The sequence below is a fragment of the Puntigrus tetrazona genome, chromosome 24, assembly GCF_018831695.1.
Source record: "Puntigrus tetrazona isolate hp1 chromosome 24, ASM1883169v1, whole genome shotgun sequence".
Taxonomy (NCBI): Eukaryota; Metazoa; Chordata; class Actinopteri; order Cypriniformes; family Cyprinidae; genus Puntigrus; species Puntigrus tetrazona.
Window position 1 is genome coordinate 12,928,432 of NC_056722.1, and position 18,699 is coordinate 12,947,130.

An 18,699-nucleotide genomic window follows, 5' to 3' on the forward strand; every position below is an offset into this window, starting at 1 on the left:
AGATGAATGCAAAATCATCTCCTTCCTCAGCTGACAGCAGTTGACACATGGCAAGGTATTGTTGCTTAGTTAATATAATTATAGATAGCGTATTTTCATTTGCTATCTGTATTCACATTGGTTTCATGCATTAAAAAACATGCTGATCCATGCACATAGCATATATTTTGATTCTCAATAATGTATGTATTTTTGTTTGTTTGTTATTATGTTAGCTTTTTAACTAGAATATACAGCTAATTTCTGATATCCACATCGAAATCAATCAATATCATAAAAATAAATAAATAAATAAATAAATAAATAATATAAAAACAGTATAACAATCAAGAAGAAAGTAACATATTTTTCTCATTTTGGATCCAATCCATTAAAGGTTATTCTCTATTTTCAAGTTTTTTACGTTTTATATATAATATAAACATTTTAGGTAATATAATATGCCCGCCTTGACATTTCTGACCACAAAAATATAAAAAAAAAAGGTTAATCAAAAGGGGTTTTCAAGTCATTGTATATGCATGAAAAATATGTTTTATGAATGTTTTATGAATGCCTAATGATTTTAATTACGTTCTATAATTTAATAGGTAAAGAATGAGTGTCATGTCATTGAACCCATTGATATTTAATATTTTATTTTTTATCTGTCTAACATAAAATGTGTTAATAAAGACTGAATAACAAACATTTGCAACATATTCCCTGACTTTTTTTAATGTAATGTTTTAATGTATTTTAACGTAATTTCCATAGCCAAGAGAAATGGAAAAATAATTGAGTAACAACTGCATAACGTTGTGCCTCAGAACAAAATAAACCAATGAGAAATGACAGCTTTCAAATTACCCGTTGTTCCCAATGACCTTCTTCTTCCTTTCTTTCTTTTTTTTTATACTTTTTTTCATCTTGTGGTGTGGAACTGATGTATGACGAGAAAGACAAACGAATAAATATTTATATTTATATGTAATTCTTTACTGAAACCAAGTTATGTATGGATTTTACGCCTGATCCATTTGCTATCAGTTTTTTTTGTGTGTGTGATCTTCATCCATATAACATCTTTCATTGTCATGAGAGATGCAGAAAAGCGTCTCACACGTGTAACTGTGTCATCAGCTGTATCTAATGGGCTTTGGCATTTTTCCACAGGCAAAAGGGCGTCTCCATAAAGCAGGATTAGAGGAGGAGGCTTTTGCAGGCAGTTTCAGCATTTGTGTCAGTAGAGCTACAGCACGCTCTACATCTAGTGTACGAATATAACATCCCAGACCTCTTTTTTCTTTTTTTTTCCTCATTTGCTTTTGATCTGCTTTGATCTTCTAATCCCAAGGATCCAATCAACAAAACAAATCTCCCATCCACTAGTTATCAGCACCCTTTTATTGTAGATGGATAATTCTCATATGAAAGCAAAACTGTATTTTGCTAATGAATGAAAACGAAGTCTTACGGATTAGAGATATCACGGCACATGTATCTGTTAGATGTAATGCAGTAGGAGTCATGTTTTTGGGGGTTAACTTGTCAGATTTCTTAAGGATTGCTGTGTTTGGAACATGTTGGAATTGATAACTGCAGCTGTTTTTAGAAGCATAAAGAATTTATCATGACGTTAGTTTTAAGATTGTCATTTGAGGGAATATAAATCTGTGAAACATGCTAAATGAATGAATTAACTACAAAATTACTTTTCAATAACTTCTTTTTTCCTGTAGTACAAAACGTAAGGGTATACAGCTGTTGAATATTTAAATATTCAAATATATATATATACTCACTATATTGCCAAAAGTATTCACTCCCTTACCTTGACTCGCATATGAACTTAAGTGACATCCCATTCCTAATCCATAGGGTTTAATATGGCGACGGCCCACCCTTTGCAGCTATTACAGCTTCAACTCTAATGGGAAGACTGTCCACAAGGTTTAGGAGTGTGTTTATGGGAATTTTTGACCATTCTTCCAGAAGTGTGTTTGTGAGGTCACATACTTCTGTTGGACGAGAAGGCCTGGCTCTCAGTCTCCGCTCTAATTCAACCCAAAGGTGTTCTATTGGGTTGAGGTCAGGACTCTGTGCAGGCCAGTCATCCATGTCTTTATGGACATTGCTTTGTGCACTGGTGCGCAGTCAAGTTGGAAGAGGAAGGGGCCAGCTCCAAACTGTTCGCTCAAAGTTGGGAGCATGGAGTCGTCCAAAATGTCTTGGTATGCTGAAACATTCAGATTTGAAAAACAACCCCACACCATAATCCCCCCTTCACCAAACTTTACACTCGGCACAGTGCAGTCAGACAAGTACCGTTCTCCTGGTAACCGCCAAACCCAGACTCGTCCATCAGATTGCCAGATGGAGAAGCATGTTTCGCCACTCCAGAGAAAGTGTCCAGGGCCGACGCTTTGCATTGCACTTGGTGGTGCGTGGCTTGGATGCAGTTGCTCGGCCATGGAAACCCATTCCGTGAAGCTCTCTGCGCACTGCTCTTCTGCTAATCTGAAAGCCACATGAAGTTTGGAGGTCTTTAGCGATTGACTCCGCAGAAAGTTGGCGACCTCTTCGCACTATGCGCCTCAGCATCCGCTGACCCTGCTCCCTCAGTTTACGTGGCATGTCGTTTCCAAACGCTTCCAAATTCTTATAATACAGCTGACTGTGGAATATTGAGGAGCGAGAAAATTTCACGACTGGATTTGTTGCACAGATGGCATCCTATCACAGTTCCACGCTGGAATTGACTGAGCTCCTGAGAGCGACCCATTCTTTCACAAATATTTGTAAAAACAGTCTGCATGCCTAGGTGCTTGATTTTATACACCTGTTTTATACACATACTATATTTCCAAAAGTATTCGCTCACTCATCCAAATAATCGGAATCAAGTGTATATATATATATATATTTTAAATGTTATGTTACAGCATTATAGCACAACTCTTTTTTTCCCTCATCAGTCTACACTCCCTACCTCATAATGGCAAAGTGAAAACAGAATTCTAGACATGTCTGCACATTTATTAAAGGACCCTTTACTCAGTACTTGCAGAAACTTGCAGCAGCCTTGAGTCTTTATATTTATGATGCCACAAGTTTTTGACCAGTCCTTTCTCCAGCTCTTGGAAGAGTCCTGGTCGTGCCAGACTTCTTCCATTTGAGAATTATGTAAGTCTTGAGAACCTTCAGTGCAGCAGAATTGTTTTTTGTAGCCTTCCCCAGATCTGTGCCTGGATTTTAAACTCTGCAGGCAGTTCCTTTGACCTTGTGGCTTGGTTTCCGCTCTGATATGCATTGTCAGCAGTAAGACCTTTATAGAGAGGAGCTTGCTTTTTCAGATCATTTTTTTCAAATCTATTTTATTTATCAAAGGTGTACAATTGTGGATAAAAACATCTCAGAAATGATCAAGAGAAATGGGAGGCACCAGAGCTAAATTGTTGCTAAGTGTTGTCGCCAAGAGTTTGAATAATTATGTAACTGTGATATTTCAGTTTTTTTTATTTTATAAAATTACACAAATTTCTAAAATGCTGTTTTCACTTTGTCATTATGAGGTACGGAGTGTACCTGACAATTGTATCATCAAAATTCTAAAGAGGTGAAGGGGATGTGAATACTTTCTGAATGCACTGTATATATGAAAGATGCCAAGTGCCATTTGAAATTTTCTTCTAAAAGTAGCATTTTTATCAGGCTCCTATGGTTTAGCAATTATGGTATGGTCATCTATCCTTGTAGGAACTCTCCATAGGCATAATGTTTTTTATACTGTACAAACTGTATTTTCTATCACCCTACACCAACCCTACACCTAAACCTACCCCTTACAGAAAACATTTAGCCTTTTACTTTTTCAAACAAATCTCATTTTGTATGATTTATACGCTTTTGCACCTATGGTGACCTCTGTTTAGGTCTCCGCTGTGACGCGAGCCCCCATGAGTCTTGTGTGTATTCAGGTTTAAGTCCTCACCAGGATATAAACCAAACAGCTCCTACACACACACACACACACACACACACACACACACACACACACACAGAGACTAGAAGCCTATAGGTCTAAATGCCATAAATTAATTTTACAAAGAAGATACTAATCATCAGTAGGTAGGAAGCTTATTTTATTTTATTTTAAAATATTACTACATTCTATTATTATGAGTTCCAGATAAGGTATACAGCTGTTAATTGTTGATGTCCACATCTGAAGGGAAATTTCGTGTGCCTGCGTGAAAAGAAACGACACGTTCCCCAAAACATAAACCCACAATATCTTTCATTCACAAACAAACAAATAAATAAATAATTCTTCTTTTTTTTTTATTATTCCATTTTAAGAGAGCGAGTAGCTGTCCGTGTCCACCCCTCCGACAGTCCTCTCATGGTGCATTCCAGGAAGCTGCTCTCTTCGCTGAATTAAATCATCTGACGCGCGCGCTGTCTCCCCACTCTCGGGTGGAATGAGCGGTTCTCGCCGGTTAACCGAGCAGCGGCAGCAGCAGCAGCAGCGGCGGTGGCGGCACTGGCTCTGGCTCTGAGGTAGAGGCTGCTTGAGGACCGAATGTCGCACTGACTTCTGAGGGGACTCTCAGCCGAGACGGGGACGAGGACAGGGAGGCTGTTAGGATGGCTTCAAACTTCAACGATATAGTGAAGCAGGGCTATGTGAGGATTCGGAGTAAGAAACTGGGGGTGAGTATAGTCAGTACATCTCTGCTGGACTCAGGCTTTTTAGGGCATCTTTATTTAATAGGGCTTGACCAAGAACACGCAGCCAACGTGCACGACCAACTCATGATACTTTTAGTTTTTTTTCCCTTAATGGCCAGTTATATATTGTATATGTATATATATATATATATATATATATATATATATATATATATATATATATATATATATATATATATATATATATATATATTATATATTTATTTTACATGCTTGTTATTCAGTCTGGCTTAAATCGTAATCCATCTGAACATGTACGTAATTATTAAACAATAACGATAATAAATGCTTTGGCTTATTGCTTGTGCTTTGAGCAAATGTGGGTTGTTTAAAAGTAGTTTTTACCACAGTCTGTTTGCCTTGGGCAATATCATTTAGGTATTCGTTTAAATAGCCTATGTTTTGTTATCGAAGTTGCAATGGGCTTTTACGCCTAAGAAGATTAGGCTTTATTACATTTTAAAAAGTTAATCAAGAATCTGCTGTCTTCAGTAGTTTCTTTGCCTATGTATGAGAAGACGCATTAGTCAAGTCTCCAGATGCAGCATCATCTGTTTATTGTCCTCCTGTTTCTGCAGCTGTGAATAGAGCCAGTTCTGTGGGTCATCAGGGCTGTGTGATACAGCAGGTGAATTCATCCGACCAGGAAAGATTAATACATTCATACATGTGTGACGTGCAGGTTATAGTTTTATAGCAGCGTAAGAGGTTTGATGAGGGGTTTGCGGTTTATTTATTGAAGTTTAATGGGCAATATGTATTTTTTATGAATTTTTTTTGGCCCTAGCAGTGAAATATACAGTGCAATCCAATATTACTTTCAGCTTTACACATTATAAACAGCAATCAAAACAAAGAAGTTTGTGTATGTGTGTGTGTGTATGTATGTATGTGTGTGTGTGTATGTGTGTATATATATATATATATATATATATATATATATATATATATATATATATATATATATACACACACACACACACACACACATATACACACATACAAATATAAACTTGTTTTTTGTTCTTTTAATGTGCTTTGAAAAAAGTATATATAAATAAATAAACTCACTACTCATTTTTATTTAGTATGTGCATATATAAAAAAACGTAAATAAAAAAAAATTGAAATGCATACATATTTTTCTCTCTTGGTTCAGTATTTATAACACATGTATACATTGTGTATATGGGTAATTTCTATATATTTCTATATTTTTTCAAAGTAAATTTAAAAGAACAAAAACAAGTTTATTTAATATTTCCCCCCAAAAAATCTTTGTTTTGCATTAATGCAGTACATATAATTAATACAAATAATTGATAATAAACAGACAATTTGTCATGACGATTTTTAGCAATAAACTGAAATATAACTAAAAGTTCCAAATCAGCACACAGTGTCTTAGGAGCGTTTTTTACCGTAATGGTTTGCTTTCACCCCTAGACATCGGATATGAGGTAAAGTGCATTTCCACAGATATTGCTTCCATACTGTGAGCTCACTCTAAATGCATTATTGAAGTGCAGCTTCATATTGCGTGTTGATTTTTATTGGTTAGATAAACTTACCAGCTGTATATCAGACGTGCGTTAGCCTGTAAATACAGCAGTGGTCGCATCTTATTGAAACCCAGCTGAAGAGACCTGCGCAGTGATGCCACATCTACTGCGTTTGTTCCTGAATGCAGAGCATAGAATTACTATCTAATAGTACTGTGAGGAAATAAAACCACTCTCATTATTTTTCCATTATGTCTGGTATCTTCATGGTCGCATTTGCAATTAATTAAACAGAATGAATGTGGGGGGAAAAAAAGAAAAACGCGTAGAAGCATGTCAGTTAAGTTGCTTTGAAATCGGTGTAAAACCCTGTAATGTGGATTTACAGTTCAGCGCACCTGACATTAACTGACCTTCTCACGTAGACGTAATGCCCTTTGAACCCACAGACTTCTGTTCCTTTGGCATTTTCCCATTCGACACGCATCTGTGTACGAATGCAACCGAACCTTTAGATATTGCATAATCATTAGCGACAACCATCCAAGCAAAAACAGTAGAAATTTGGTGTTTAAATTTTTTACCGCTATTTGAAAAGCCTCTATTACTGCTCTTTATCAGCCATTTGTAACATTTTGAGCGTAATCTGTTCATCTGATAAACTATGCTGATGAAACGGGCAGCTGCTGCTTTGAAGACTGCTTTAGAGGGAAGGACTACTTGTCTCATCAGTGCTGGCACGGTCTTTTTTTTTTAGTGCAAGTATCATGTTTTGAACAGCAGGATCAGCTTAGGGTTTCCCTCTGATGTCTCTCTCTGTTCCTCTGGTTTTCCCTCTCCCCTTATTCTCAGAGAGACCTGTAAGGCAAAAATTACTAGTGCTAACGAAGTCATTTTTATCAGTTTCCATTAAAAATAGAAGGAAATAGGGATGAAAGTGCACCCCCTTCCCCCATTTTTAAATAAGTGGTCAGTGAAGCTTAATCGTACAAGCAGAGAGGGTCAATATTAAATGAGTCGTACATTTCTGTTTATTTTATTCATCTTAATTAAGCCACGAGTAAACTAAATAGTTAACAGGGTTAAATATTTGAAATACAGGCGATTGTACGTAACGGGGGCAATTAATAAACAATGTTTATTTATATATGGATTAATATACAACTACAAAGGTTAGGATTGGTATAATGTTTTTGAAAGAAGTCTCAGTAGGGCTGCGTTTATTCGATTGCAAAAGTAAGAGACAAACTCAATATAAAAAAAGTTATATCGGTAAATAATGTTATTACAATTGAGAATGTTTTAATGTGTTTTTTAACATTTAATTTCTTCCTGTGATGCAAAGTTGAATTTCTTCTGCATCACATAATGCGAAAAATGGTGGCAATAAACTGATTTGGTGCTCAAGACAATGCTAAAAACAGCTCCGCTGTGCTTTCTATATTTACGAAACGTTCCGATGTACAGGAAGTAAAAAAGAACGGCATTCATTTAGAATAGAAATCTGCCCCTTTCGACCAATTTAATGCATCGCTGCTGAATAGAAGCATTGATTTCTTTTAACACAAAAAGCCTTTTTTTTGGTGAGACTTGCAAAAATCACTGTTTTAAGTGGGGGATACAAATTATTGATGAATATTAAAGCTGGTTACTTTTCGTGTCGTTTTATGATGCTTGATTCTCACAGCAGAAACATAATGATTTGTTCTTGCGCTTTACAAGAGATCAAACTGCACCATGTTTAGGGACAGTGCCTTCGTATGATGGATGATCTGTCAGTTTAATTTCTGTCTGACCAGTAGAGAGTGAATTGTATAGACGGGGCCCTTTCTATGTAAAATCTGTCCAAAATCTCTTTAACCTTGGATAATTTCACATGTCATCTGTTTATGTCGTCTTTGTTGTCCCAGACAGTCACTGTTTAGGACACTTACAAACAGCCTTATAATGCATTGTGAATCCATAGAGAATCAACCAGGCTTACCCTGGAGCGGTCAACTTAAAACGGCCTTTCCTCTCAACACTTCCAGCGGAACTGTAATCTTATTTAAGCTGTTGTTGCAAGCCAGTACTTGACCCATATATGAGAACTGTGTTTTGTCATCTGTCTCTATGTACAGGCTGCGTAGTAATGGCAGAGATTAATGTTTGGCAGAGATCATCCTAACATGAGGTTTTGGACAATGAAGGTGTCTAGCAGTAAAGCCCATATGATAGGTATGCGTCGTCTCACTCCATGTTAAGATTTGTCGTGTCATGCCAAACCGCTTCCAATTTGCAATTTGACAATTTGATGAAAACCTATAGTTAAAAATATTATTTGAATGTAAAGGTTACAGCAGTGTCACACATTTAGTTTTTTTTTTATTTATATTTTATATATTTTATATTTAGGTCACACATTTTATGAGTGACCTAAATATAATGCAGAATATCTAATGTTTAAAAATGTTTTCAAATGTTTATAATTCAAAAATTGAGTTTATTTTCAAGGATGCTTCCTAGCAATTTCTGAGTAAACCCTGCATGTTTTTTTTTTTTTTTTTTTCGTAATTATTTATTTAAAAATGTAAAAACTGCTGTAGATGTCAGATAATTACAAATTTACTTGATTAATTAGTGACCTAGAAATAACGTAGAATACTGCTTAACCGTTTCAAAGTCAATTTTGCAAAAATGTTTAAAAGGGGCTTTGCATAAAGGTTTATTTTTTATTTACGTTTAAGTTTAATTATTAAAAGAAATGTTTTAAAAATTTTAAACCGCTATAAATATTACATCAGTGTCATAAATTTACTTCATTAATCAGTCAATTAAAATAATTTAGAATGCAATTTTATAAAATACATTTTATAAAATTTCTAAATCCCACATTTTGTTTATTTTCAGGTAAATTTGCTAGCAATTACTGAGAATTTTGTTTCATTTTTTAATTTAAGTCATTCAAATTTTTAAGAATAATTCATTTTCCTAATTCATTTTAAAACTGTTGTGAATATCCCATCTTCGTCACAAATGTAATTATTTGCTTAGTAACCAAAAAATTATATAGAATATTAACTACTTCATAATTAGGTGAAAACTTTTAAAAATCTTAAACTTTAAATCTTAAACTTTAAAACTTATTTGATTAGTGACTTAGAGAAAATGCAGAATGTAAAATAAAACCATAAAATAGTTTCCAGTTCCAGTTTTAAATGAGGTTTTCTCAGACTTTTTTGGACTTCATACAAAAAGTGATTAAATTCGATTTAGAAAACTGCATTTTTTTTCGTATAACATGCTTAGAAAAAAAGACCAAGTTGATTCTATCAGCTATGTGTTATACCTAATCTGTACAACATTTTTTTATGATATGTGAATGATGATTATCTGGCAGTGGTTTTGAGCAATCTTTTTTCTATACTGTCTCCACACCCTCAGAAATAAAGATTACAAAAAAAGTCCCTGGTGTGGTAACTTTTCAAAAGGCACAAGTTTGCTCCTAAAGGGTTCATTTTGGTATTTTAAAGTTACGTATCACTTAAAGCGTACATACCTGAACCTAACAGGTACAAAAGTGTCCCACCCAGGTCACAGCTTTTGTACCTTTTATTTCTAAAAGTGCACGTTTCACGCTACTGTGTCGTATTCGTACGGGTTCTCTGTTTTCATGTTCACGCTAATAGTGTTTATCCAGCTTTCATCAAATTGATTCAAACAAAGAGCGGAAGACAAATTGGAGGCTCTCATTAGGGCTGATGAATTGCCCCCCACAGCAGCAGAAGCGGCAAATGTTATTCAGAGTGAATAATGCTGCGCTATTGTGCCATTTCTCTCGCAGATAAATCTCCCCTCAGTCTTCACTCCAGCATTTCACATCATCGATCCCCGCTGTTTTTAATTACAAAACACACTTTTGTTTTGATCGGGAGCAAACATTACTATTAGCTGTCTCACGGAAGCGCGTGACGTAACTGATGGTGTTGAACGAGCCTCAGCCGTATGCTGTGTGCGGTTTGCATCGCGAAAGTTATTCGCACGCGTTTTATACAGTTTTTATACTCAATGCTGTCTGGATGTTAAATAATCTCGACGGAGCAAGAGGGCGTGAGCGAGAGAAGCTTTGCAGTCTCCTGCTGATGACAGACAAAAGTCTTTTACTCAAGGTCGTTCGAGTGCTGCCATTTAGCAGCTAGGTCATCAGACTGAAAAGTCAAATTGCACTCGGTGAATCTGAACGGAGCTCTTCATCTTTGATTTTAGCCTTCCACAACTTCTGAAGCTGAGTGCGGAGCGCTAGACCCAGGCCCGTCACCTTTTCATGTTATAAAGGAAGAGTTCATCCAGAGATTCTGTCAATATTTACTCATTTTTAAGCCCTTTCTTTCTTTTGTAGGAATTCAAAAGATTAATTTTTTTGAAGAATATCCTGGCCATTTTTTATTTTTTTTTTTTGTAGAATGAAAGTGAATAAGAACTAAGGATGTCAAACTCCAAAAGGACAAGAAAGCGCCATCATGAAAGTGTTATTAAAAAGTAGTGAAGTGATATATAATAGCTTTATATGAGGAATACTTTGAAATTCATATCAGTATTCAATGGGAAACTCAAAAATCATGACTGGTTATCAAAAAACCCTTGAAAATAAGTTATACATTGATCAGTTTTAGTTGTTCATAACTACTCATGAAGTGTATATGTATGTGTGTGTGTGTGTGTGTGTGTGTGTGTTTGTGTATGTATGTGTATATATAAACAAACAAACAAACAGATAGATTTTATACATCTCAGTATGTTTTTCAAAAATATATTTTAAAAATATATTTAGCAAACGGCTGATACTTATTGTAATATTAGAATTTAGAAATCTGTTTTCACACCACTTAAATGACATTTTGTGATTTACTTAAATTTTTGAATCTTTTAAATTAAATATATTTAAATATTGCTTTGAGTGTAGGGAAATTTGTCTGCTTGAAAAGTGGTTGTTATAAATGTTTGAAATTCATTAATAAATGTTTAAAAAAAATATACAACTGCTGTAAATGTCACATCAGCTTCACAAATGTATTCATTTGATTATTGACCTAGCGATAATAAAGACTCTTATCAAGTGAATAAATAATAGTATTTAATAATAATCTATAATTATTAAATAATAAATAAAAATATTATTAATTGTTTAAAGAAACAAAAGCTCTTATTTATATTGCTATACTAATGCCAGTAATAGTTTTTATTGTATTCTTTTTGGAGTCTGTAATTGTGTGTGTGTGTGTGTGTGTGTGTGTGTGTGTGTGCGTGTGTGTATTCTAAATTCTCTTTTGAATTTAAAATGCATAAAAAGCTAAGTCAAGCCAAGAACTTTGTGTCTCTCATTTTATTATTGTTCCCCACTTTGCAAGCTTTCAATATCCCAATTTAGCAGTCCTATCATGTTTGTCCTAATATGAGTGCTATATCACATATTCTCAGAAAACATTTCAGAGAAGAGATGATGAAATGGCCAAGTCTTACTTAATGAGATACCCCCCGAAAACAAAGTTGTCTGGTTCCAGTCTTCAGAGACTCTTTCAATTTTTATGGAAAACGTTCACCTCTGAATGAACGTACCATAGGTCCATTTACCCAGCCGCTGTTTCTTCTAATCATTTGGCACACATTAATCATATCTCTGTCTCCTGGGTCTTGCTCGTATCTAGTCATTTTGCCGCCTAGCGTCTCTAAGCACAGTACAGCATGCGCTTTGGGGCTAAAGCAACAGCACCCAGTCTGGCCAGCTCAGCCCGAGTCAGCCTAGCATGGCCCATTGAACACACTTTTGGGGTTTTGTTTTCCGCAGGGCAATTTTATTTCACTCTTCTATCACTTTCTTTCCCACAGAACATCTCAGTTTCCTTTTTTTCTCCCTCTCTCTCAAGCTGAGAAAGTTCTTGATGCTTCAGGCCTCAGAGAATTTGCTATGTGGACATGCTATCTGCTTTTCTTTGCCAGAAGCGAAAATGTGTTTTTCATGCTACTTTGTACCCACAGATAAACCACAATCCATAGTATAGCTAGACTTTATTCTTTTTCGAATAATTTCATAGACCGTGTACAGTTATGCGCAGTTATGACCTCCATTATAAGGACACTATGTGCCTCTGGACTGTTTCAAAGTTTATTTAAATATGTCTCTGTTTTGCAAGATAAAATGCAGAGGGCCAGTGATTTCGTTTTTTTTTTTCTTGCTGTTTATTTAGTCGTTGTGACTAAAAGGATTTACATTGCTATGTCATTCATCGTTTTTTATAATAAAAATGATTTTTCATTCTTTAATTTAAGCTTGATGCTAAATCTCCAAAGCTTGGCAGCAAACGACTGTCTTTATGAGAGTCACTGAATCATTTGATAAAAAAAAAAAAACGCTTTTGATTCATTCAGGCATGAAACAAGTGAGTGACTGATTCATTTGTTCACTCAAAAATCTACACTATTAAAAAGTGTCATAACATACAATTATCTTGTTGTTATGTTTTACTACTATTACTGTATTTTTGAAATAATTGTCAGTGAAATTTCTAAGTGAATTTTTTTTATGCTAAATTTATGAAGTTAAAATTTCAGTTCAGTTGTCAAAATTATATTTAAAATCTCACTTGTTATTGTCTATATTTATCAGTGCTTTCAAATGATTGATCTTAATTTAATCGCATACAAAATAAGTGTGTACTGTGTACTCTGTATATTAATTATGTATATATAAATATACACACATACGTTTACATTTTGAAAATCTTTACATATTTACACATTATCTGTATTAATATTGTTTGTATAAATATATTTCAGATATAATATATAAACAAACTTATTATTCCGATGCGATTAATCATGATTTTGTCATGATGATGTGTATATATATATGTGTGTGTGTATATTATATATATGGCTTGAACAAAAAAAAAGTGCTTTGTTAATATCATATTTTTGTTGCCGTTTTAATTTGTAGTTTAATTGTCCTCATTGCCGTATCGTCTTTTTTCGATTCCGTACCTAACAAAATAAAATAATTAACTGCAGAAGGCTGATACTGTTTGTATCTTGCTCCAAGTGCAAAACTCAGCTGAGCGAAGTGTAGTTTAGCTGACCGAGTGTGTACGTGGGAGTTTTCATGCTCTGTTTTAATTGGAGAGCCACTCACTAAGCACCTGATCCCTGCGGTAAGTTATGCAAACAGCTTTCCACGAATCCATAATGCTGTCAGTCTTCGCTTTGAAATGTCTCTAAAGCCAAGGCTTAGCAGAAGTCCAAATCATCTTCGAAGTGTTGTCCGGCCATTTAAAATGAGTTATTTACAAGCAGAAATGGGGTTTGTGATGATTTTTTTTTTTTTTTTTCTTTTTCAGATCCCACAATAAGGCTTATTTTGGAGATTTGCTGCCCGCTCTGTACCATCAAATCCAGTGTTTACTTAATGGTTGCCCATTCTGCTTTGTCATTTCTGCCAGAATGATGAACAGTCCCTCGCACATATATGAGCGACCGTAGGCATTACGTTGAGAAACAGCGGTCGCCCGCATATAAGTGCAATAGACTGTAATGAGCAAAGAGATGGCTGCCGAGCCAAAAACGATCCAGTTTTTGATGAATATAAAGCGTTTTATCGCACAGTAGAATGGATTCTGCCTTTTATTAGGCACAATTTTCATTTTGGCGAAAACATTTTTTTCCTGAGAAATTTATTGGCAAGAGGTAAGAAATGCAGGGAAGACAAATGGCCTGGACAGTAAAGACAACATGTAATTTATGGGAACATTGCCTGGAACAAAATTATATGTCATGAATATGATGAAATATATTCCCAGTAATGGAGATTCATATAAGATTGTGAATTTGTGGGCTACTGCGGTTCTTCTTGATAAAAGCTTCCTTTCAGGTCTGAGTGACCTTTTTGCTTGAAATTTCTGACCGCAGTCCTCCATTCATGACAATTGAGTGATTGCGGTGAATGATCTCTTTTAGTCATCCGCTGTTTAGTTTACAGAATGTTTCTGTAGACCCTTTGCTTTGATTTCCTTTTGAACCGCGCTGTTATGCATGGGTTATCCTGAATCATAGATCAACTTAATTCTTTCAGAGAAAAGCGAGTATAAAAATAAGCATGTAATGACACAGAATAGCTATTTTCTGTGCGCGGCGGTGCATTTAAGTGCTTCGGGTCTCCGTTAATCTGTGTCACGTAGGTTTCATACTCTTAGATGAATTAATATATATGCACCCGAGTTTCTGAAAGGACCTCAGTGATTTCTGGGAACAGTCTTCAAACAATATCCCTGAATTAATCCCGGTTGTTTACCAATGCAGGTGCTTGGGTGCACGTGCTTAGCCTTGGTGATTAGTCCAAAAATAGCAAACCAACAGTGTCCCCAAACTCCACTTCATTATTCTCCACTGATCGTGTTGTCATGTGGGAGATGGTTGTCACAGTGGCGTGAAGGTAAACAAGTTAAAGTGACAGAAAATCAAAGCATCCTTGAGTTTCTCAACCATGTGTCTAAATAAGATAGAGCTTTGCTCATGAATAACTTACAGAGCCTTTGAAAATACAAGGACCGTAAACCAATTGTCTTATTTTTGCAAACCCTCATTCTATTGAATTATAATCAAAACACTGACTAAAAAAATGACTTGTGCATAGGGTTATGTTAGAAAATATTCTTGACAAAATCTAATGAGTTTAAGGTCGGGGAAAAAATATATATATATAACTGACTTGTGGTTTGCCTGAATGACTGGTTGACTGTAAAGCTAGTCTTAAAGGGATAGTTCACCCAAAAAGGATCTCATGTTTTCTTCACCCTTAAGCCATCTTAGGTTTATATGACTTTATATGTTCTTTCAGATAAATTTGGAGCTTTTCCAAGCTTTGTGAATGGAGGCGGACATTTTGAAGCCCAGAAATTGCATCCAACCATCATAAAAAGTGGGTTTAAGAAAGGCCTTATGAAGTGAAGTAATGTGTTTGTGTAGGAAAAATGTCCATATTGAAACTTTATAAACCGCAGTCTGTAGCTTCTAACTGTTGTATTTACATTCATGACATAGCAAAGTTGCTGTGGATGATGTTGGATGTAGCGTGAGCTCGGGTGGAAATATACTAGTCTCTTTGCTGTACAAAGGAAAACCAGTTTTATGTTGACATCATATGACATTTTCCTTTATAAATCCTCATTTTGCACTTCTAATTTGCGACCGGTGTTTTATTCTCATCCGTGCTTTTGCATTTGTTACTTTATCATCTGCTGGAACACTACTCTCTTGTGAACGTGTGTTCACAAGGACTCGGGGGAATCCTGGCAATGTCAATGGGAAAAAAAATGTACAGTCACAAAGGTTTATTAACAAAAACAGCTTCAATACTAAATCGCATGCATAAGAAAAAGTCACTGTTAAGTAACTAAACTCACAGCGTTTTTCGTTTGAATTAATGTAAATGTAGTCAAATACAAAAGTTTTTATAGACGTTATGTTTTGTATCATTTGTGGAGCTTTAATGTTCGCTTTAATGTCTCGCAAGACATTTGCTTCCTCACAAAAAAAAAACAACTGCAAAACCTTTGCGTAATGTATTTTTTCACACAAATGAACTGACGGCACACTGTCAGCATGCAAATGAATTTTCAGCCACAAAAAAATATCAAAACAAAATTATATAAATGTAAGAAAGCCACAATTGAACTATTGCGATCCAAACTCGAACATGAATATTTTTCTAACGAAACTTTCTCAGACGTTGCATTAGGGTCATTATTATGCATCCTGTCAAAGTTGAGACATGCTTCCATGCGTTTAATTTCTTTTGGAGGAATGGCTTCATTTGTTTCCGCCCTCTCAGTGCTATGCAGAGTGCTTGATATGGTTGACGGCTGCACCTTCACTTCCTCCTCAGCTACTGAACTCTTTAGCTCCTTCAAAGTGATTGTTGGCCTCTCTGTGGCATCTCTCACAAACCTCCTTCTCGTTCGGTTGGAGGGCTTTGACAGATGACCTTTTCTAGATGGTTTCTGGGTGGTTTGCTGTAGCTTCCACTTGATAATTGACAATTCAAGCAACAGTGTTCACTGGAACTGGACGAAATCCTGAGTGTGTCCCATCCTCGGGTTATTCTTGCGCGGTATGTGCATCTCTAAAAAAACTTGAATCGAGGTGGCATGTTTGTTTGCTTGATTATTCGCTTGTTTATATTTTATTGCGGCATAAAGATCATCCAGCTTGACAGTCCTGTGCAAAACATAGCGTTTCCAGGGCTGTATTCGTCCCTAGGCAGCTTTGTGGAGTGCACAGCTTTTCTACTGTACTGCTTGAGAGCCCCATAATGGAAGCAGTGGATAAAAGAAAAAAAATTCCATAGGCAAGCAACCGTACATGATTAAAAAAATGAAATCCCCCATTAGAGAGATGGGATGAGAGTATGGTAGTTATCCGACTTATAGTCTCAGACGGCACACCCACAGACTGTTCACAGACCGCCTGATGCATCCTGCGCACAAAAATAACTACAACTGCCTGTAGTCGGAGGTTGCAGTCTGATTGGCTGACTTCTGTTCGGTTTCTGAAGCACAAAGGAAGTGGAAGCAGAGTGGCGTTCACAAGTTCCCAGAGCGCAACAATGAATGCTTCTGAGAAAGAGCTAGTGACTGGAAAGTTTAAGTGGTTTGTGGCATTGAATCTATGGACTGACAAGGGAAAAAAAAATGTATTTAGCTTTTAAATCCACTCTATGTCAGATTGATGCATTGACGAGAGCAACAACACTGACCATTTCACGAACAAATCACTGAGCCAGATCTATGCTTGTTGATTCTCTCTGAATGATTCTTTTACGAAATCAAGTTGCACATTATCAGTGAATGAGTCACTGTACTGCTATTGAGTCATGACATAATCATTTTCTCTCTTTTTTTGAAGGTTGAAAGTTTTATCACTGTAATTGCTTTGAAACGTATGATATACAACATTTATTCTATTTGGAAGAGAGTTGGCTTTTGAAAGACATTAAAATAATATGTACATTTAAAGAATTATTGTGGCACTGATGTTATTTACACTATATACACTGCCATTCAAAAGGCTGGGGTCTACCCCATATAAGGGATAAGGGAAAAAATGAATAGAGCAGAACATTTTAATTTCCAAAGAGTTACACAATTACAATATTCCTTGTAGTATAATAGGGCAAATATAATCCAGATATGGAGTCCAGACTTTATAAAACTGGTGTGTTTTTTGATATAAGTTGCTCCAGAGGAATCGGCTCAAAAAGGATCTCACCATATAATTTGCCTATATAATTCATATTATTCCATCCTTTATGTGATGGAGATTTATCACTAATCCAATTAAGTGAATTTATTTATTTTTTTCTGGCAGCAAAGGAGGAAAAATTGCAAATAACAAAAGTCTTCAGTTTAAAATAAATGCTGTTTATTTAAAAAAAAACGTATCAGCGATCAGTATTAAGCAGCACAAAAATTCATTTAAATTCTAATAATATTTAACAGTATTATTTTTATTAAAATAAATGCAGCCCTGGGGAGCAAAGGGTTCCGACCGAATAAAGGCCAAAAGTTTTGAAACTGAAAAAGAACGTGCAGAAAAACGTCTAACCTTAATATTTAATTACTGTAGGTTTTAATGTTTGCATATGGAAGTTTTTAGCATCTGAATAATCCCCGCTGCCACTGCTTTACTTTAAGATGAGGAAACTTGACCTACATATTGTTTCAACATTATTTTGCAGCTATTTTGGTAATGTACTAGTAGTATGTGCAGGGCTCAGGCAGGCGGTTATACCTGCTTCAAACCTGACATTTTAACTAATGTTCTTCACGAAAGGTTAGAGTGACCTACATGCTCCATGTGGAGTTTCTCTCTCCCCTTCTCTTTCTCCTTGCACCTGAATGAAACGTTGCCTTAAGTGTTAGAAGGCACCAAATGAGAAGCGTTAATTATTCAGACTTTAAATTAAGCGGCTGACGTTAAAGTAGATACCTTGATAACAACAGCATCATTGCACACTGTAATTAGCCGTACAGAGAGAATAACTGTATTACCGAACTTTCTCTTCCTGATACCGAACAGGGATGTGGCGGCTCTGATAACCCAAATGTTTGTGAGTCATCAGCACCTGCTGAATGTCACCTGAATTCCATTTCCTCCCGCGGCTCTCAGATCTCTTGGCCGCAGTAACGGGGAAAGCGGCATGGGTGCTCTGCTGGACCGAATTTGTGCAAAAGGAATAAGTAAAGAGAGTGTTATGCTAATGCTATAAGCCAAGAATGTCTCTCTCTGCCCCTCCTGAGCTGTGCTGGACACTGGTTCTTGCTGGCAGTGTTATCATCCATGCAGATCTTTGAAAGGCTAGGCTTCGGATTAGCCCTATGCTGACACAGCTTGACCTTGTTGGGTTGTGTGTATGTGTGTCTCTTTGATACGTGAA

General features: G+C 35.8%; 1 protein-coding gene across 2 annotated transcripts in view; it reads left to right on the forward strand.

Moving 5' to 3' along the window:
* Positions 1–4,434: 4,434 nt before the first annotated feature.
* dok6 (docking protein 6) overlaps positions 4,435–18,699 on the forward strand; it is a 58,819-nt gene continuing 44,554 nt past the window's right edge. For both annotated transcript variants that reach the window (XM_043225660.1, XM_043225661.1), the window contains exon 1: positions 4,435–4,695. In XM_043225660.1, coding sequence (XP_043081595.1) covers positions 4,630–4,695 — 66 coding nt within the window. In that variant the 5' untranslated portion in view covers positions 4,435–4,629. The remainder of the gene's footprint in view (positions 4,696–18,699) is intronic.